This window comes from Colletes gigas, unplaced genomic scaffold (assembly GCF_013123115.1).
Source record: "Colletes gigas isolate AHSC1104 unplaced genomic scaffold, ASM1312311v1 Colletes_gigas_Sc00010, whole genome shotgun sequence".
NCBI lineage: Eukaryota > Metazoa > Arthropoda > Insecta > Hymenoptera > Colletidae > Colletes > Colletes gigas.
Genome location: NW_025106639.1, coordinates 6,878,633 through 6,899,074, shown reverse-complemented (window position 1 = coordinate 6,899,074; position 20,442 = coordinate 6,878,633). Strand labels below are relative to the sequence as shown.

At 46.0% G+C, this 20,442-nt stretch overlaps 2 protein-coding genes across 6 annotated transcripts; one reads left to right on the top strand and one right to left on the bottom strand.

Annotated features, from left to right (window-relative positions):
* The first annotated feature begins 100 nt into the window (after positions 1-100).
* On the top strand, positions 101-5,288 carry LOC122397685 (importin-9). 5 transcript variants are annotated; one of them, XM_043397007.1, is made up of 14 exons: positions 101-363; positions 578-676; positions 746-1,118; positions 1,193-1,426; positions 1,484-1,853; positions 1,926-2,170; positions 2,245-2,503; positions 2,572-2,891; positions 2,974-3,193; positions 3,287-3,558; positions 3,620-4,028; positions 4,597-4,742; positions 4,818-4,887; positions 4,964-5,281. In XM_043397007.1, exons 3-14 carry the CDS (start codon positions 777-779, stop codon positions 5,173-5,175), a joined length of 3,099 nt encoding a protein of 1,032 aa, XP_043252942.1. In that variant the 5' UTR covers positions 101-363; positions 578-676; positions 746-776; the 3' UTR covers positions 5,176-5,281. The 5 variants fall into 5 exon arrangements, with proteins under 5 accessions (XP_043252942.1, XP_043252944.1, XP_043252941.1 ...); XM_043397009.1 differs by having other exon boundaries at positions 123-153; positions 3,620-4,034; positions 4,964-5,288; XM_043397006.1 differs by having other exon boundaries at positions 123-153.
* A 1,635-nt stretch (positions 5,289-6,923) lies between these two features.
* Positions 6,924-14,021, bottom strand: LOC122397915 (PDZ domain-containing protein 4). Its single transcript, XM_043397412.1, has 7 exons — positions 13,998-14,021; positions 10,839-11,183; positions 10,075-10,245; positions 9,273-9,371; positions 9,161-9,196; positions 7,652-8,989; positions 6,924-7,268 (listed from the first exon to the last, which is right to left on the bottom strand). Exons 1-7 carry the CDS (start codon positions 14,019-14,021, stop codon positions 6,924-6,926), a joined length of 2,358 nt encoding a protein of 785 aa, XP_043253347.1.
* Between the last annotated feature and the right edge of the window lie 6,421 nt (positions 14,022-20,442).

Sequence of the window (20,442 nt, the reverse complement as noted above, 5' to 3'; positions counted from 1 at the left end):
AAATGGCAAAGTACTTTTTTTTATTTTTCTTGAAATCTGCAATTGGTATTCTTTCGTATCGTTTTGGAGACAATATGCTAACGCATAGTGCCTTATTTGATCTTATGTATATACACATGTGTGTCGTGATCGTGGCGTTCTTGTCAGAACTCTGTACCGTATTTATTTTTCGTTAAAAGGAATTCGAAACCATCGATAGGAAATATAATTTATTTTTACGGAGAAAGTTCCATTCAAACGAGATTGTACGAATAAGCGTGCTTAATGATATTGACAAGAAACGTTCGATTTTTTCCGACACGTTCCTCTAACCTACTTTGCCATTTCATCGAGCCGGTTCAACCAAGTTGTGACGAATATAAAGTAGAATATTAATACTCGACTTTCATTTCTATTTCATATTTTATGGAATTAATATAATTTACTTATCGTTATCTCGTTGATCTCGTACAAAATTACAGATTTAAATGATTTAAATCACGCGACTATTGTACAATAACTTTAAATGTTCAAATTCTGTTTTGCTTGATACACTTTATCGTTTTTTTTTAATCTGGTTTTATGATTTTAATTACAGGGAAGTTGTTAAAAAAAAAATACTATATAGCTGGTAATGTTAAAAGACGTATCGGTAAAACTATAGCATGAGAAGCAGACGTTAGGGATATGCATTCGGGTAAATAAATAATTTGGAAATGAGAATGAAATGTTGTTTGAATTTTAATTGAATTTTGTTTTACGATAGGTGCAAAGTAAAGTAGTAAAAGTTTACTATAATGAGTGCAATGGGATCCGATGTGCAAGGCTCTTTGAGAGAGGCTTTGTACGAAACATTAACTGGAATTCTCTCTCCGCATAGAGAGACTCGTCAGGCAGCGGAGCAAAGAATTCAAGCGTTAGAAGTTACAGAAGAGTTTGGTATACATTTAACGGAGTTTGTGGTAGATCCCAATGGACATTTACCTATTAGACAATTGGCTTCTGTATTACTAAAGCAATATGTTGAAACGCACTGGTCTTCTATGGCTGAAAAATTCCGCCCGCCTGAAATAAAACACGCGACGAAAGAAAAAATCAAAGAATTATTGCCACTAGGTCTTAGAGAATCTATCAGTAAGGTAATTAAATATCAGTAATATTTGCTTATATTATGAACTTCATTTATAGCGAACGTCCTCTTTATTTGTTTCAGGTACGTACAGCAGTGGCTTATGCAATATCGGCCATCGCGCATTGGGATTGGCCAGAGAATTGGCCAGGTTTGTTTGATATACTTGTAAGTTGTTTAAGCGGCGAAAGCGAGCATGCTGTTCATGGAGCAATGAGAGTTTTAACAGAATTTACGTCCGACCTGACCGATAATCAGTTACCCAACGTGGGTCCGGTCATTTTACAAGAAATGTACAGAATATTTCAAAGCGAAAATGTAGGTATTGTTTAGTAGTAATTGTTTTCGTTATAATAATCGTGATGTATGTTTTAGCAATATAACATTAGGACCCGCGGTCGCGCCGTCGAAATATTTACTACAATCACGTCATTGGTAGCTGCCACAGGAGTGTATCAGAAAGGATTTACAGAACAATATCTGCAACCGGTCATTCCTATGTTTTGCGAAAAGTTCGTTCAATGTTTAAGAGTGCCTGATGGCTCGAGCAGCGACAGTGGGCTTAAAACCGACGTTATCAAAGCTATAAATTGCCTTGTTACCAAGCTACCCAAGTACGTGTCTAGCTTTTTACCGCAGATGTTGCCGCCCATTTGGGAGACCTTAACGCAAAGCGCGAAAATTTATCAGGAAGGAATCGTGAACAGCGACAGAGAAGAGAACGACAAAGAAGTCGATTCGGACGGTGGGTATCGCGTTTCGAAGTAATTCACCTGCATCGAATAACTATTTGAAACACTCTTTCGTTCTTTTCTAGGCGAAATAATTAATTTCAGCAATCTGATTATCGCGATATTTGAATTCGTTCACTCTATCGTGGATCACAAACGATTCTCGAACCTCTTAGACAATTTACTGCAAGAAGTGATGTATTATCTAATAATTTTTATGCAAATAACCGAAGACCAAATTGAATTGTGGACAACTAGTCCCAATCAGTTCGTCGAGGAAGAGGACGTGTACGCCTACAACGTTCGTATCTCTGCGCAAGAACTATTAACGGTGGGTATTACTGATAGAACACATAAATTTTCTTGGCGAATATTAAACCATTTTAATTTAACTTTGTGTCGTAGGCTCTTGTAAATTATTCCGAGGAAAAGGCGGTGAATGCTCTTTGCGAAGTGGTCACGCGTCATATCGAGGCAACAAGCAGATTGCAAAGTGCAAACGACGGAAGCAAAAACGAGACATGGTGGAAACTGCGCGAATCTTCCATTTTGGCCTTAAGTAAAGTAAAGGACGCTGTCGTGGAGAAGCACAAGGCTGGCATGCTTCAGTTCGACATTATTGGATTTTTAGATACCGTTGTTTTAGCTACTTTGAATGATTTAGGTATATCGAGAAGACGGCGGATTATCCGGTGTATCCGTTCAATTGTTTTCATGCGTGCATAATTTTAGAGGCGCCGCCGTTACTTCTTGGTCGTTGTTTGTGCGTCGGTGGGAAATACGCCGAGATAATGCCGCCAGAAATGAGTTCGCGATTTTTGGAAGCGACGGTAAATGGCTTGCAAGAGAATCAGCCTGCTTGTATCCGTATCAGCGCGGTGAAAGCCATCGATTGGTTCTGCAAAGCGTCAGCCACGGAAACAAGCAGCACTATCGGCAATATCATACGATCCCATTTACCGAACATATTTCAAGGTCTCTTTAATTTCGCCAGCCAACCGTCCACGGAGATTCTAACTTTAGTTATGGAAACGCTCCAAGAGTTGGTCACGGTAATGTCGATCTTCGAGCACAACACCTCCATCTTTCTCAATACTTTATTTTACACCGAGCTTTCCCCTGTTATCTTTGCAGCTGGATAAAGCGTTCACCGCTTCGGTGGAAAGTAAAATTTGCCCGTTAACTATAGCCGTGTTCTTGAAATTCTATAGCGATCCAATGATACTGGACATATGTCAAGATTTGTTCAAGAATCTGACGCAAAATCCTGACTGCATAGGGCCGCTACAGACTCGTTTGATACCCACGTTAACCAGCATGATGGCCATTACACCCACGGATAAATCGAAGGATGGTAATGTTTCATTTAGAGTTTTTATCAAGGTCTCGATGATTCTCTATGCCAGACACGTGTCGATTTTAACGTGTATGCCATTGATTTGTACAGAGAAATGTCGAGACGTTGCCTTGGACGTTCTACAAGTTCTAGTGCAATATTCACCGAGGCCGTTGAGCAGTGCGCTGGTCGAGACTGCTTTCCCCGCCGCGTGCCATTGTATTCTTAATTCAGAGGACAACGAAACGCTGCAGAGCGGCGGTGAAGTGATACGCACATACTTGTCCGTCGCGGCGCGACAAGTTACTGTGCATCGAGACAACGACGGGCAAACTGGCCTGCAGTACATACTGCAGATAGTCGCTCAGCTCCTTAACCCACAGGTAGACACGTCTTTGCATACCTGTCGATAATGCTCGATGTTCAACTTGTACCATTTTGCAGTCGAGCGAGTTCACCGCCACTTTTGTCGGCCGACTGGTGACAACGTTGATCAGGAGAGCGGGCAACACCTTGGGCGAGAATCTGGATTTGTTACTGAAGGCCGTGCTGAGCAAAATGCAACGGGCGGAGACGTTGACCGTTGTACAGAGTCTGCTCATGATATATGCTCATTTAATAAACACAGAGTTCGACGCCGCTCTGAACTTTCTGTCCACCGTGCCTGGCCCCACGGGGCAGAGTGCCCTCGCGTTCGTTCTCGCCGAGTGGGTGAGCAGACAGCATCTGTTCTTCGGCAGATACGACCGCAAGGTGGCGACAGTCGCGCTTTGCAAGATATTGGAGTACGGTGTTACGCACGGCGATAGCAGGCTGAACGAAATCACCGTCAAGGGTGACGAGATATACACAGGTTTGCGTGCTGTATTATCATCGCGAGTCCTATTGCTTCTGACCTGGATATTTATGCATCTTCGCGCTTCTACTTCAAATATTTATTCGAGTGTCAATAAGGTTTTCATAAAATTCTGTGCCAGACTGCCTCCTTAATTTCCAACTGTGCGCGCCAAAAACCAACGTTTGGCTCGGTAAACTTATCACGTCTCTGAGACGCCATTGTATGCTAAGGGGTTAACGATATTTTTCATAGAGAGGGTGATACTTTATGCTCCCGAGTGTTATAGGTATCGATAAAATATTTATTCCAAGAACCAGCGAGCTGTTAACCCCTTAACCTACGATTTATGTTTCAACAGCCTGGGCCCAAAGCCTCAACAAGATCGCGCAGCCTTCGAGTCATTTCGCGTTGTACTAAACGCGCACGATGTACCACGAGCCATGCCCGTAGTATTTACATTTGGCCCGACCGATGTACTACGAGCCAGGCTCGTGGTAATCAGTTTTGGTCCGAATAGAAGACTACGTGTCTCACACGTAGTTGTAGGTTAAGGGGTTAATTGTAAATTAGTAATTACACGCAGGACAAGAAGGCGTGAGAACTAGGAGCAAAGCCGAATCACAGCCTTATCAGTGGACCACGATACCAGTTCTGGCAAAGATATTCAAGTTGATCATCAACGAGCTAGCGAACGACATCGAAGCAGTTGCCGCGAATCAGGACTCTGGCGTTAGTAACGATCCAACATTTATTTTACAGTTGGCAGAGAGCAAGCATAAAAAGTAACTAACGTTTAACGCGCAGGAATCCGAAGACGACGAGGAGGGGGACGACGAGAACGCTTTCCTGGACCCGGGCTACGAAACCATGTTACGTGAGTATGGTTCGAGCGTTGTTCGATCTGCGATTCAGAAAATTACAATACGATTAGTATCCATATTGTCTGCCAGTATTGGAGGAAGCTGTGAACGAAGCGGAGGAAGACGAGGACGACCCGGAGTTGTTGCAAGATTCCATTTATCATCTGAACCTTAGCCAATATTTACGAGACTTCTTGTTGAACTTCTCGACCCACCATTGTTTCCCAGCGTACGTTCAGCATCTGAATATTCCGGAACGGAAAGTTCTAAGTAATTTAAACATTAATGCATCGTTTATGTAATTAATAAATAGATATATATTGATGATGAAATTTTTGATTTTCGTAATAAAATATGCAACTTTTTATACGTTTCCTTCTTTCTTGTATGGGACCTATCGTGCAACGTAAAATATCTACGACACCCCCGACACTCGAGTGATTGTTCTCTTTTTTATTTCGTTGCAATTGCAGTAAATCACTCGATCGAAGAAGTAGATTTGTGGTTGACACGAATATACGCGAGATCGATTACTACTTCTATCATTTCTACTTGTACTTATATTCAAGTCGAGCTCTATTGCACGCGTACCCAATAAATTATCTCGAAACCGAAGAAACTCGACGATTTTTCACGAGGTATCATCCCCTAACCGATTGCATCACGAATAACTTCAACACTCTGATGTTCAGCTTTCTATAATGTTGAGAATTTACAATTTCGTTACTTGGTACATGCAACACTTCGTTATTATTAAAATAAAATATGTTCGGGCAGTATAGGATCGAATGAAGGTTATGTTCTCGCATATATCGATTGCGTTTCGTAGGTCGAGAAGCCGGCAGTCATACTTTCCCGCGTAAAAACGGTAAACCGATGATCGTTCGTTTATACACAGATTATAACATCGTTACATTTATTGTACATATCTACATAGACGTACTCGTTCTATTTCTCGTCCACGGAAAATGTTCCGGCTCGTGTAAAATAATCTACATACATTCATATGTATATTTATCGTTATATAATAAATATTTACAACCGTTTCGGGCCGAGTGTATTCACCGACGTTTCACACGTTACGTTAACCTACACGATTCCGTTTCTATTTTTCTTGAAACACGTATCGTCGAGCACGGTCCGAGTTTTCGGTAGCCCCGAATAGTAGGAGACATCGTTTGGAACAGTTAAGACGAATAGGAGGCATTCTCGAGTGGTTATTTTATGCGTACATCTACACACATACCGGTCAAAACAGTAATCGTAAGGCTGGTAGACATACAGTGAAGGATGGGCAAAGGTACTCGGACATTTAACATATTTATATTCTGTTTATACTCGAATGCTCGGAAGTAATCGTTTCCGTTGTATTCGGCTTCATCGTCGAATACGGAATACCTGAACAGGTACCTCGTATCGTATTGCGTGGCGTAAACGGAAAGGACAAATTTAATCATTTCGGTGCACGATGTGTTAATGAGTTCAGTAGTCGTACGTGTATAGTATCAACGCGACAGATCTTTGTAATATAAATTTTTTACAAATTTATCAATTTCTACAGTACCTAGGCTCTTAAAAACTTTCTACATCTAAGTCTCTAAAAAATTTCTAAAAAATTTATATTATTTTATATTCGTCAATCTGCTCCTACACACGGCCTGAAACACAGCGGAATTGAATATAAGGATTCTTTGCTAATCGGATATTAAATAGAAAATAGATCATTCGGTATTCAACGATGGTTCGAATAAAGGTTAGAGTGTCCCGATACTCGACAGCAACGAATAAAGACAAAATACAAATCGAACGTCGGCGTTTGATTATCGCGAAATACAATATACAATGTTAAATACTGTATTCGATGCTTTGGATGCATTTCGATTTAAAAATCGTTTGAATCTGCCCATCCCCGCGTACAGTTAGGAAAGGATCGACTTGATTATCGACGAGATCGTTTCGCGTGTCGTGCACGAGAGCAGCGCTCCCCGCGGAGGAAATCCGAATTACGAAAACGCGGGAACAGCATTATTATTTAGCGACAGAGTCGCGCTCAAACCGTTGTGACCGACAGAAGGCCCATGAGTTTACCACCGGGTCCAGGCCCTCCCGCTCCGCCCACTCTGTTCCCATGTACCAACATCTCCTGGACGGTGGTGAAATCGTCCAACGTGTTCTTCTTCCGGGCCATCTTCTTGTGGCTCAGCTCCACGATGTTCAACGGTTTCTTCGTTCCCTTCTCGTCCGCGTAGTCGCACGCAAGTAGATCGTTGGTCTGTTGCAGTTGGAGCTGTTGCTGCTGCTGTTGCTGCAACATCAGCTCTTGCTGCCTCTGTTTACGCTCACGTGCTCGCTCCAACTGTCTCTTGCGTTCTTCCTTGGTCCAGTACCTGCCAATCTGGAACGCAACAATAGTCATTATCATACAGTTAGCAAAACTCAAGACGAGACAACACCTTCCTTAACCCCCAAGTGGACCATCAATCTAAACTAAATTATTTTAATGTTAATTTTTACCAAATTAAATTTTCAAATAATTATTAGTAGACTGCGGGGATCTTTATGCAAATTCATACTTTTATTAATAGAATTGATAAAATGGGAGCTTTGTAGATGATTGTCTCAACCCTTAAACATAATAATTCGCATCTTAAGTGCATTCTGTAGTTTCTTGATAAACATCCGCAGTCTAATTATTAGTTTAAATTTGCCATCCACTTAAGGATTGATCCTGTCCCGGATCAACAAGCGTCCCAAAAAACAGTTAGAACCAGCAACTACCTTTATTTCCGACATGGTGTCGTCCTCGGTGCTGTGCCCAGCCCGTTCCTCGGATATCTTGATGGCCCTGTTCCTCAGTATACGATTTCTGACCGGCCTCCTCGCGATGTACCTGGTCCCGTCCGCCCTCCTCTTGACCTTCCACTCCATCTGCACGTCGTTGGCCTTGTCCTCGGGCGGCACCCAGGCGGTGGAGGTGCATACCTGTTGGCTACCGACGAACTGGTACCGCGTCAGATTCGGGGCCTGAAAGTTCCCGTGCGACTTGGACTTTTTCGCGGTGCCGGCGGTGGTCTCTCTGGGGCTGGCCGCCGCGATGGTGGCGGTGGTCGATGTGGTCAGGTTCCTACGGTTTAGCGCCTGCTTGAACAGCTGTTGTTGGAGCAGCATCGTTTGCTGAAGGTTGGCCATGTTCGTGTACATGGTGTCCGCCGGTAGGACCGCGGTGGTTGCGTTCGTCGCGTCGCGGTCCTTGTGATGGTGGGAGCTCGAGCCTCCTCTTCTGCCCGTTTGGCTCCTGGTGGTCTGTTTGTTCCCGGACGCGGGACAGGTGCAGCTGAGTCTCTGTTGCTGGACCGCGGTGGGTGTCTTTGGCGGGCAGAGGACCAGGGTGCTCCTGTGATGATCCTTACCGCTCTGGTGTAGCTCCAACGTAAGGGGATTGCTGTTGCACGACTCGCCGGTGTTGTAGGCGCTCGAGCTGTCCTTCTCCTCGCCGGAGCTGTTGCTCTTGGACGAGGAGTGCCACCTGGTCGTGGTCTGGTTCACCTGGTTCACCTGGTTCACCGAATGCTGCGTGTTCGTCATCGTGGACGTGGTGGTGGTCGTGGTGGTCGTACCGTGATTGGTCCAGTGTTGATGCTCGTACGGTGACGAGTAGATTGGCTCGCTGTCCGATTCCGGTATGGTCTCGTATATGTGCTCCGTCTCGCTCCACACGTGGCTCGAGTACGCCTCCGTCAGTTTTACCGTGGCCGTGTGCTGGCCACGCACGCACAGACCGTCCATCTTCTTCGAGCAGTCCTTGAGCGCGTCCTGCATCCACTGCTTCCGGTCCTCCGCGTGATGCGCCGGCGACGACGCGTTCCTTCCTGATTTCTGCGAGGTCTGGGACGAGCACGTCGACGACGACGTCGTCGTGGAGAACACGCTCACGGATGGCGGCTGCTGTTGCTGGGAAGTGTGCGACGGCACTGGCGGCGGTGCTTTCAACGTGGACGTGTTCTCTTCCGTTTCTTTGGTTCGTTCCTCCGTCTGTTGCTGCTGCTGTCGTATCAGCTGCTCGATCAAACTGTTCTGGTACGAGGGTAGGTGTTCCGGCGACAGTGACGGCGACTCCTGAACGGAGGGAAAGAAAGACGACGGTCAAACGGGGTCGCGAGGATCGATGGCTCGTGGGCGAAAGGAAAGGAAAGATTGATAGAGCCCGGGGCGATTCGATTTATTATTTTCAGAAGTCTTGGAAGTTCTGGGGAAATTAATATCTATTTGTTTAAATCAACTACCCACCTGATGGTACGTTCGCCTGTCGTCGAACTCGTCGTCCTGAAACAGAGTTTAGAGAAAGGTTTCATTGCAGATAGCAGCGAGACCGAGGGTGTTTTGTGTTTGAAGAGTTTACCTGATAGAGACACCGGCTGACGAGGATGGTCACCGCGCTCTTCGTCTCGGCGAACAGGTTCTCGGTCTGCTCTTTGTTCGCCACGTCCCTTCCGTTCACCTGAAACGAATAAACGCGGTGTACAGCCGAAAGACGACGACTCGAAAGATATATCCCCGGGCAGACGGATCGAGGGAAGAAATCCCGGGGACGTAGCCGCGGCTCGTTTTTCCATCCGATTTCCCTTAAGTCGACCACTTTGTCCGTAATTACAATCCGCCTAACGAGATTAGAAGGGTAGCAGGTCGGAAGGAAACCGGGAGGAGAAAACGCGACGGAGCTTCTCTCTCGTCTAACGGGGCCTAGTCCTATCTCGTAATCGAATCAACCAGTTCGATTCGTTGTCGACGACGATGACGACGACGCCTACAATCGTACTTACGGATTCCTTACGCTTTGCGTCGGGGACCACCGACATACGCCGCCTCGAACGACTTAAAACGTAATTTTTCAACTCCCCAACGTGCATCGTTTAATTTATTTTTACTTTACGAAAATGCGATCAGGGTATTTTAAAATAATATTTATCCGCCAAAGGGGGGCACGAGCAATTTTTCTCAGAGATTTTCCGACACCCTTTTGGGGGCACGTCTCATATTTCGTGCCCTTTTAGAAGTCCCGTTAGCGTTTCGTAGGGGTGCGTTCTTATATTTAGTGCTCGTTCGGAGGCACGTTTCACGTTTGGTACTCTTTCAGCGACGCGTTTCGGTTCGAGCCGTCTCGTACCTAAATTTCGTCGAGGTAATAACTCGCGGTGGCTTACCCTCAAGATTTGGTCGCCTTCCCGCAGGCGTCCGTCGCGCGCTGCAAGACTTTCAGGAACTATTTCCGAGATATAAACTTCCGTGTCGGCGTCCTCGCTGCCGGAACCCGAGCTGTAGCAGACCGTGAGCCCCAGTTTTTCGGCGCTTCCCGCTTTCCGTAGCGTCACTTCCTGTAAAAATCGTGTTGTCGACGTTACGATCGTCCAGAAACCTCGCGATACGCGCTCTTTTATTACCAAATTATACGAAGAACCATCCCCTGAAACCCCTGAAACCTTGATTCAAGGTAGACTCAAACACAGTCTATGAACATCAATTATATTTCGATCGACAGCGATTTTACTTTAGTCAGACTATACAATAGATATCTCAACTTTATAGTTAGCGATCTAGTGACGTAACAATTTGACCTGAGAGGTTTGTTCACTATAAATAAGGTTCCAATTTGGTTGACTCTGTCGTTAACAAATACGTCGAAGTCGATATCGTGGGCCAGAAACCATGGAATCGGAAACGTCGCGATACGCTTTCTTTTATTACCAAATTATACGAAAAACCACCCCCTGAAACCCCTGAAACCTTGATTCAAGGTAGACTCAAACACAGTCTATGAACATCAATTATATTTCGATCGACGGTGATTTTACTTTAGTCAGACTATACAATAGATATCTCAACTTTATAGTTAGCGATCTAGTGACGTAACAATTTGACCTGAGAGGTTTGTTCGCTATAAATAAGGTTGCATTTGGTTGAGAAATACCTCGAAGTCGATGTCGTGGGCGAGGAAGTCCTCGAAACTGTCGTTCGTCTGCTCGTCCACGCCGAGTGGCACTGGTATCAGTTCCTCTTCCTCGAGGAGGCCTGCCCAGTCGGTTTGCACCGCCGTCGACACCAGGGTAGGGCACGCGACCATCGGTAGCTCCTTCTTGGTCACCTCGATCGTTCTATCCTCGATTTCGTTCTTCTCCTGTGGCTGATCCTTCCAGACAGCTCGTCCGTGCAACGGTTGTCGTCGAAGGACCTCCACGATGATCGGCTCCTGGGCCGACTGAAAGCAACGCACCGCATCTTCGTGGCTGGAGTTCGATACGTCTTGCCCGTTCACCTGGAAAACGTCGCAAGAGGATTTCGAAACGATTATTTATCTGATATTTCACGTTTTTTAATGTCTAGGGAAACGTGACGTCTTCAACGATCACAATTTGTACGATCGTGGGATCGGAAACTTACTTTAGAATCGAAAACTTACAAAGATAGAATTTCAGTGTCGAGATGATATTAAATATTGTGTAAATTGGGTATACAAAGCGTCGGAGCTGTAGTAAAAAGGTATAATATTTTAATTGAAGATCATTTCTGGTCGCTAACGGTTCGCATTGTGTAAACATCTGGTAAATTGAAACATCGTCGATCGTGAAAAGTATGCAACGAACCAATTAGCGCTCGGCAACGTTTTCGAATCGATTGCAAACCGTTTATATCCCGAAACAAAGACGGATGGATTTACACCACTTCCACAATTAACGGCTCAATTGTCGCGTCGCTATCCTCGCCACTTAATTCACTCCCTTCTAACAAGGGTAGCACTCAACGTGTCCCCCTCCGACTTTAACCTACTTTTACAGGATGGCAGATTACGGGTCCCTGTTGCTACGTGTAAAATAGCAGGTGTAACAGATCATTTTAAACACACAACCAATTCAAGTAACATCCCTTTTAGTGTTACAAATATCTATTCGACTGTATTTTGTTCAGTAATTCGATTAAAATATTAAATGCAACGCTTTAATGGTTTTTCTTTGTACAGTGATTTAGAACAGATGGTACAATTTTATATAGAGTAATCCTTCGTACAGAAACGAATCGAGAATGTAGAATAAATTAATTTTGTTCTCGAGAAAATCGACTTGGCAGATATGTCTGACCATTGTCAGTCTTTTCTACTTGCATTGAAGTTATAAAACATTGTATATAGTAATACCTGTTTCTCGTTGATCTCAGCATCCTTTATCTAGTTAGAATCAAACGTGTAATACTATAACAGAGCACAGAACACGGCGCGCGGGCTGCGAACTCAATCGCAAGTAGAAACAACGAGGAACGGTCAGACGCATCACTGAAATCGCATTCAATCAAATTTAATCGCCTCAATGTATTTATTTTCCATCTTATCAATACCATTGTTGGTATTTTTAATCGAATTTACATCGATTAGAAGCCCATAGATGTCTGCAAACCTGAACGCAAGTAGAAATATCAACCGATGGTCGGGCGCATCGATCAGCTAATATCGAATCGCAGGCGTATTCGGAATATTTTATCGTGAGAAATCAGTTAATAATTTTTTAAATCGATTCTGGAGAGTAGAAAATGGAGCCAAGACGTGTTTGCTCTCGTCTTAACTTCAACTTTCTTCTCCTACGCGTGAAAAAGTTTCACCACTCCGTCCTGTTTCGGTACCAAGAGGGTTCCCCGATGAAACAAACAAATACACGATATTTACTAACGCGTCGAACGGAATCGAACTCCGGTGCGCAATTCCCTTTTGCATCAGGATTCTGTACCAGAGTTCCCGTACCGTGGGAATCGTTCGTCGAAGCATTCGAAATGTTTGTCAGCAAGACAACGTTCCTCTTACTCCAGTCAAATCTCTCGAGACCCACGCTCTCGACGATCTTGACCAACGACGTGCGAAGAGAGCCCCGGGGTAGCGGAACGATCGAGCAAACAGCGGCGGACGTACGCGAAAACCACGGGACCGATGGAGTAATTGGAAGATCGCGGAAAACCGGAGTACGTTTCTATGCGGCGCAAGTATTAATAGACGCCGGGTCAATTGACGGGAACGCAAAGAGAAACGTCGGGAGTAGCGGGCCCTCGAGTGACATTTGAATGCGAGACGGCGCGCCGCGGGGGGCGGCCCTTTGACGATTCTAGGACAAAATTTCGCTGTTACGATCCATTAACGGAATTACAGACGATGCTCGTCTACGTGGTCGTTTTTTCCGCGCGATTCAAAACGAGGGCTCGTTACGCCATTTACGGCATCAAGTGCGCAAAACGTGGCTCAGACGGGGGCCCACTTCTACCGTTTCCGGTTTTTTTCGCGGATTCCTCCGAAGAGTCGTTGCTCTTTCTTCGCCGAAATACTCGTCTCCTGGGGTTTCCACGATACTCCCCAACCCGGGGATCGAGCAAGATCGACGATAACCACGCGAAAGTTCGTGGCTCGCTACGCGACGTTAACGGATTCGATCCTGTTGCGAAACGGGTTAGTTGGACAGTTTGCACGCTTCCAAGATTTACGATTATGGTTCCACTGTGATTAGACGCTAACTGCCGTGGGATTATAACGTTTACGTGCAATCGTGTCGCGGCGGATAATCGAGACTTTAGAAGCTTTATTCGTCGAGAGATCGATCGCAGAACGCTGCGGGCAACCTGTTTTCATAATTACAGGATTTTCTAGCGGAAGAGGATCGACTATGCTGCGTTCTATAGTCTTGAGCCTCAATTTATATTTTGCAAAAGATACGAGTAATATATTGTTGGATCCCAACACTTTATTTAAGAAAAGAAAACTCGTACAACTATTACGTCGACTGAAGACTAGACTCTTTCTGTCCGTTTATATGTTATTGGTAGAGATGGGTAGAGGTAGAGACGATGGTCAAGGGATAGTGTGGCTCAGGAAGGGTACGAGGTTCAGGATGAGTAAGGATTAGAAATCTGGACTAGGATGTTTTGGATGAGTAATGTTTGCGAGGTGACGGAGTGGTGTTTGGTCGTGTTGGTCATCCAACAATATGTACAATTTATAGGTGCTATCTATCAAGAATCGAAGGTTGTTTCCACTTTCCACGAAGCTTGCATTAACCCCTTAGCTTACAATGACGTCTCAGAGACGTAATAAGTCTACCTTGGTGTCGCTTTTGGCACACATAATTGGGGTTAAAATTGTTTTCGTAAAGAAGCTTGAAAATCTGAAAAATTTAATTGGAAAAGTTACGCGATTCTAAACGAGAGCTCCTTTCACAGGAGACGAGCTCGCGAGGCCACTTGCAGCACGAAGGTCCATCCGCAGGGCGAGAAGAGCCCTTATTCCCGATACGAGGCCTGGCGCTAGCGAAACCCTCGAGCGGACAGCGCAGCCACGAGGATCGCGAAGGCCACAGGATCTCTCGAATCCGCGCCACGGTGGCGAAACCTTGTCCCCCGGACTGGCATGAATGCGCTCGACTTTCGCGGCGATATCGTCTAAAATAAAAAAAAAGAAACGCTCCCGAACGACGTAGACGAGGCACAAAACCATGGGAGCTAACGCCACGGCATTCGTCGCGTACGTGGAGCAGTAATTAAAGGACATTCTTCCATCGATAGCGCCCGCGGCGCGTGACGAGTTTATAGGAATCCGCATTATTCGCGTCGGTCGGCTAACGAACGCCCCCGCAATACCCAGGGCTTTCTCCGCGAAAATTAACGAGACGGAGGCTCTCGCGCCCTCCTCTATCGACGACGCTCCCGTAAACTGTGACACGCACCGAAACCCCCCCACCTCCGCCTCTTTTTCCTCCCTTTTCTCCTTCTGCACGCCGCCCTTTCAATCCTTTCAAAGGTTCTAGCCTTTAAACCCTTTCAAACAGTTTCCTCCGCGGGCAAACACGCGTGCAACTACCAGCTGTTTCGTCGACCGCGTCTCTCGAACTCCGCGGAGCTTCCTACCCCGAGCCCTGTTCGCGAAACCACCCCCCGTGTTTCGTGGTTTACGGAGACGGGAGTCCCAACCACCACAAATTTCCCGCGATTCTATACTCTATTCGTTTCTCAGCTTTCGATCGATTCCTTCGTTACGATCGTTGCGTAAGAACTGGAGGCGTTTAACACTAGAACTACCAAACCAGTCAAAATTACCCATTTGTAACTTCCAATGAAACCTGTAAAAAATTTACTCGACCGAATTTTTGCCAATTTACCGTAATTTTCTGTAAGAGAACGAATAAACACTTATTTGCCTTGCATTATCGTTTCAATTTCCTTGGTACAAATAAACACACTATAATTGTCCATATTTCTAGTGTTAACACTAGTACTACCAAACCAGTCAAAATGACCCGTTCGTAATATCTAATAAAACTTGTAAAAAATTTCTATAAGAATATATCATATTCACATAAGAGAATAAATAAACACTTATTTCCATTGCATTATATATTTCTTCACGGACCTATCGTTTCAATTTCCATGATGCAAATAAACACACTATAATTGTCCATATTTATATACCAAACCAGTCAAAATGACCCATTCGTAATTTCTAATAAAACTTGTAAAAAACTCGACTGAATTTTTGAAAATTTATCGTAATTTTCTATAAGAATTATTCATATTCACATAAGAGAATATATAAACCCTTATTTCCATTGCATTATATATTTCTTCACGGACCTATCGTTTCAATTTCTATGGTACAAATAAACACACTATAATTGAGGTGGTTCCAGTGTTAATATTGTTCCACAGGCATTTGTAAAATCTTCCTATTCATCTACAGTTGTTTTCTATAAAACTCTAGCAGGAATAGAAGGTCGTTCGAACGCCTGTGAGAAAAGTGAAAGTGGAGCGCGGCCCTCTACTGGCGAGCGCGGGAACTCTCGTCAGACAACTATTCGCGACAGGCCAACGTCACGCGAACGTGACAACGATGGTTGCACACTTCGCAACCTGTACAAATCCAATGTATTCGATCAAGAGAATATGCGATCGCGAAAATACGGCGAAAGGCAAATGTACTCGTCTCTTCGCGAGAGATTCTGGTTTCCAACGGCGTTTCGCGGTTCGCCGCGACGATTGCGGGGGGCGAGTCCGACCGGATCACCGAACGGATCGATCGCTCGTTCCCTTTCACCTGGCAGCCACCGCGCGGCGCGCGTTCCTAATCGGCGAATAATTGCCAGAGAAAAGCGAAGGAGGAAGCAAAAAGGAGGAAAAAATGAAAAAGGGACGAGAAAAAAGAAAGGAAGAAGGAGCGATTCGAAGAAAGCGGACGAGCCCAGGCTCCCCCGACGAGCGAGAAGAAAAACGTTTCGACGGAGGCTGGGGGGCTGGGGGGGGGAGGTGGTCTTCGTAATTTTTCGATCGATAGTTCGGTTCCATTCATTTGCCTGTTCGCTCGCTCGTCTTTTCGTTCCATTAGTCGCGGTCGAAGGATGCTTCCGACCGTTTTACGGAGAACACTCGAGTCCCCTATTTATTCCGCGTCGAAGAAGCGATCGGTCTGCGCGTTTCGACGAGTCGTTACCGGGCGACCGCGTATTTCCTAGCCCGCCAGTAATTTTAAACGAGCCGCGGCGATCGATCTTGCTCGTCTTATCGGTAAACAACGAGCCTTTGCTCGCAAGAAATCGGAGAAGAAACGATGTTCAAGCGGATGCGTCCATTTTACGTGTCGATCGATCGATTCTTAAAACATTCTCAGATGTTCCCGGGGACCAAAAACAATCTTCCGGATAGAAATGGAATGAAATAATAATAAATAATTACGAAGGAGAAGACTCCCGTGGAGACAATTTTAGCTTGGTTTTTTTCCGCGCAAGGATCATTATTATTATTACACTTTTATCGCGCAAATTGGAAGGTGTGCGCGTAGCGCCCGGGAGTAATTGCATAATTGCGCGAAGGCGGGGGGTTGTTTTAAAACCTAACCTCAAAGTTGCCGGGCGAAATAAAAATATAAAACAAACCGAGAGCGCGTGAAAGGACTAGGAAACGTCAGACGAAGGATCAAAGATATTCAACACCGTTTCGTCAGACGGTCCCTTTGAAGAATGCTTTGACGGTAGACGGACGCGTAGCGTGATTTAGTTTTTAAGGGTGGGCGTTCGCGCGAGTCTCAACTACCGGTGGTTTTTTTAAATACGAAATTTTGACAAATTTTACCTCGACGGCAGAACGTTTGAAAATGTTTACCAGCGAGCCTCTAATTTCTTCAGCGAAGAAGTAACCAAGATTTACGCGGCGATCGTGAGATCTGATATCCCCTTGCAGAAAATTAATTAATTCACGAGTACGTGAATGGCCCGAAATTAATTTCCCCTCGAGGGAGTAAAACAAAGTTCACGGCGACGGAGAATTAAAAGCGACCCGTTAGCGAATGTTCACCCCTTGCGTCGGCCTCCGTGGCGTTTTTCCTTAACGCAAAGATCGCACAGTTCCGGGTAAATCGCTGGTCCGCGTAACGTTTTTCCTTAGCTCGAGTATTCCTCGAACGTTCGCGTAGGGCACGTCCCGCGTAAACGCGATTAAGTGGCATCTGAAAGATGACAAGCAGGTGCCGCCCTATGAAAGCCCCAGCAACCCCTCGTTAGGGGCACGTCCTCCGCGTCCTTGGCCATTTATCGTCGTTTCTTCTTGCACGTTGCCCGTTCAGAGACGAAATCCGGGCGAAATTCGCTCCTGGATACAAATTTCCAACAACGAACGAGACCGGACCACCGTTCATCCCTCACGTTTCCTTATCAATTCTTACACCTTTGATTTACTATATATCAGAAACTATGTAATGGAATATCAGTTTGCGGGACTGTAAATTATTTCCTGCTCTCAACTAGGACGAGCGATTCACCTACTGCCACCCTACACCGTTTTATTCAAAATACCCAGCTGTTGAAGCCCGGGTTGGAGAAATTAGTACGCGGTTGAAATATGAATATATGTATATTCGAGGCAAACAATGGCGTACATTAAAACGGGTCTGACGGTCCGACAGTCAAGAACGTAATACTCTTTCTTGCCTACTTTCTAAATCTTATATACTATAACTGAAGAAAGGAAAAAGGGGCATGGTATGACGAACCTAGGTGAACTCTACCCTTGTTGACAAAACGAGCAAGGGCTTGTCATCTAGGCGCCTAAGAGGCGACGAGTCAGAATATACATCGATAAGGAGGTTGGTCATCCAACACGGCAATAAGTGCAATTACAAGTGCAACAGCAGTCATTTACCCAATTTATCGTCTGTATTTAATCAACGGAGGGCGTCGATGATCGTCAGGGATATCCATCGTGGCACAAATGTATTTTGTTCCGATTTTCGTAGACGTTCGCGTAACCGAAATCCAACAGTTCACTAAATCGAGCACTGGCGAAAGGTCGGTCGCGATAAATGTAGTTCTGCCGTGTTTTGCAACGCCCGTTCCTCGAAACGAACAACCGCCCCCGTTCCATTCTTCTCCCGCGGACCGTTGCTCGTTTCTTTTCGCGTGGATCTGAAAGCGCGCCGCGCGGAACCGCCGCCACGTGAAAGAATCCCTCGCCCGGAAGAGGTTCGAACCGGATAAAATACAGTGTCCCGCGGACCTGTAAATCACTCTGCGCGTAGCGCGCCGCGGCGCCGTTTCTCGGAAGAATTATCGCGGCGCGATGCCGCGCCGGATATCCCTCCCTCGCGCGTACATCTTTTTTACGTCGCTGGGTTTCCGTTGTTCCCTCTCCCGCCCTCGTCCGTTCGTCCCTTTCATTTTTCCCCGTCGAGGCAGGCACCCGTGGATTCGCGTCGCCCAAAGAAGAACGTCCCGCGAGACGCCGGGCGAACCGTCCGTTATTCCATTTCCTTCCTTTATTTTTCTCGCCGAGCAATTTCGGTGCTCCCGGCCTCGTACGGATTCACTGACGATAACGCGACTCTGGGTACTATCGATCTCTCGTCGAACGACAGTTTGGTCGAAACGATAAGAAACCACGGGCCTGCATACTTTTGACAATGTATAACGATTACTATTGACTGCTGGTCAGCTGCTGTCAGCTTCCATTTGCCTCTATTAGCCTCTGCTGACCAGTTCTGATGTATCGATCGAAGAGTGTATATGTAGAAACGGAGGCTCGGATCGAGCGCTTGCGAGAAAGACAAGAATCGTCAACAGTGGTCAACAGAAGCCAGCAGGGTCCTCCCAAGGAGCAGCAAATGCCAGTGGAGGCAAATTGAGGCTGGCAGAGACTAGCAGAAGCTAGCAGCAGTCAGTTGTCAGAAGTATCAGGAGTGGCAATCAGTGTTCAACAGAGGCTCGATCGAGCGCTTGCGAGAAAGACAAGAGTGGTCAACAGAAGCCAGCAGGGGCCTCCCAAGGAGCAAGAAACGATAGTGGAGGCAAACTGAGGCTGGCAGAGACTAGCAGAAGCTAGCAGCAGTCAGTTGTCAGAAATATCAGGAGTGGCAATCAGTGTTCAACAGAGGCTCGATCGAGCGCTTGCGAGAAAGACAAGAATCGTCAACAGTGGTCAACAGAAGCCAGCAGGGGCCTCCAAGGAGCAAGAAACGATAGTGGAGGCAAACTGAGGCTGGCAGAGACTAGCAGAAGCTAGCAGCAGTCAGTTGTCAGAAGTATCAGGAGTGGCAATCGGTGTTCAACAGAGGCTCGATCGAGCGCTTGCGAGAAAGACAAGAGTCGTCAACAGTGGTCAGCAGAAGCCAACAAGAGCCACCAAGGAGCAGCAAACGCCAGTGGAGGTAAACTGAGGATGGCAGAGACTAGCAGAAGCTGACAGCAGTCAGTTGTAAAAAGTATCAGAAGTGGCAATCAGTGACCAACAGAGGCCTCTAGGAAAATTCAAACGCAGATGTGATACATACAGTCGAAAGCGTGCGTCAAATTTCACGCGCAATTTCTCCCTGAAACCCAGCATAAAATGGAAATTCTATGGGTCAATGCGACCCTGCACTCGATTATCGCCGTCCTGAACCATTCGAGTGTCACTGCCATCGATCGACTCCATTTGTAACAGAGAAATGGAACAAGCCTATGGTGGCATTGCTTTCGAGTCCGCTGAAAAATCGTCCTGTATCAGGAATCCCCTCTGATCGGGCCCCAGGACTTCGTGGAACGATTTCGACGGTGGCTGGGAACAAAGTCCGAGGAGCACCGCCTGTCACGAGACGACCAAGCGTTTCTTTCTCTTCTTTCAGCCGTCTCATCGTCTCATCCACGCTATTGCCTCTTCCTCTCCCACGTCCTGACACTGGATTTCGCAACCATTCGAGCAACAACCCCGAGCACTCGACGATTATCGGGTCTCGAACAGTCGCGTTCGCGTCTGTGGCCCCCTATATCAGACGCCGCGGATTTATTTCGCGCGATACGAGTGCGGTTGAAAAAAAATCGTTCGACGCGCGGTTCGCGGCGAGAACGAGCGAAAAGGAGAGAGAAAAAAAAGAAAAAAAAAAGGGAAAGGGAACCGGGAAAAGGGATGAGGCGGCGAAGGAAAAGGACGGGCGGGTTGGAGGTGGTGGTGAAGGAGGGTGAGAGAATGTAAAGAGGGCAAAGGTAAGGGGATAAGAGAAGGCGGGTGGGGGGACGAGGGAGGAGGAGGAG

Coding starts and splice junctions, on each gene's coding strand:
- LOC122397685 (XM_043397009.1), top strand. CDS start 777: ATGAGTGCAATGGGATCCGATGTGCAAGGCTCTTTGAGAGAGGCTTTG. Junction 1,427..1,483: donor GAATATTTCAAAGCGAAAAT/GTAGGTATTGTT, acceptor TGTATGTTTTAG/CAATATAACATTAGGACCCG. Junction 4,888..4,963: donor GGGCTACGAAACCATGTTAC/GTGAGTATGGTT, acceptor ATTGTCTGCCAG/TATTGGAGGAAGCTGTGAAC.
- LOC122397915 (XM_043397412.1), bottom strand. CDS start 14,021: ATGTGTGCCAAAAGCGACACCAAG. Junction 8,990..9,160: donor ACAGGCGAACGTACCATCAG/GTGGGTAGTTGA, acceptor CCCTCCGTTCAG/GAGTCGCCGTCACTGTCGCC. Junction 7,269..7,651: donor ACACCATGTCGGAAATAAAG/GTAGTTGCTGGT, acceptor GTTGCGTTCCAG/ATTGGCAGGTACTGGACCAA.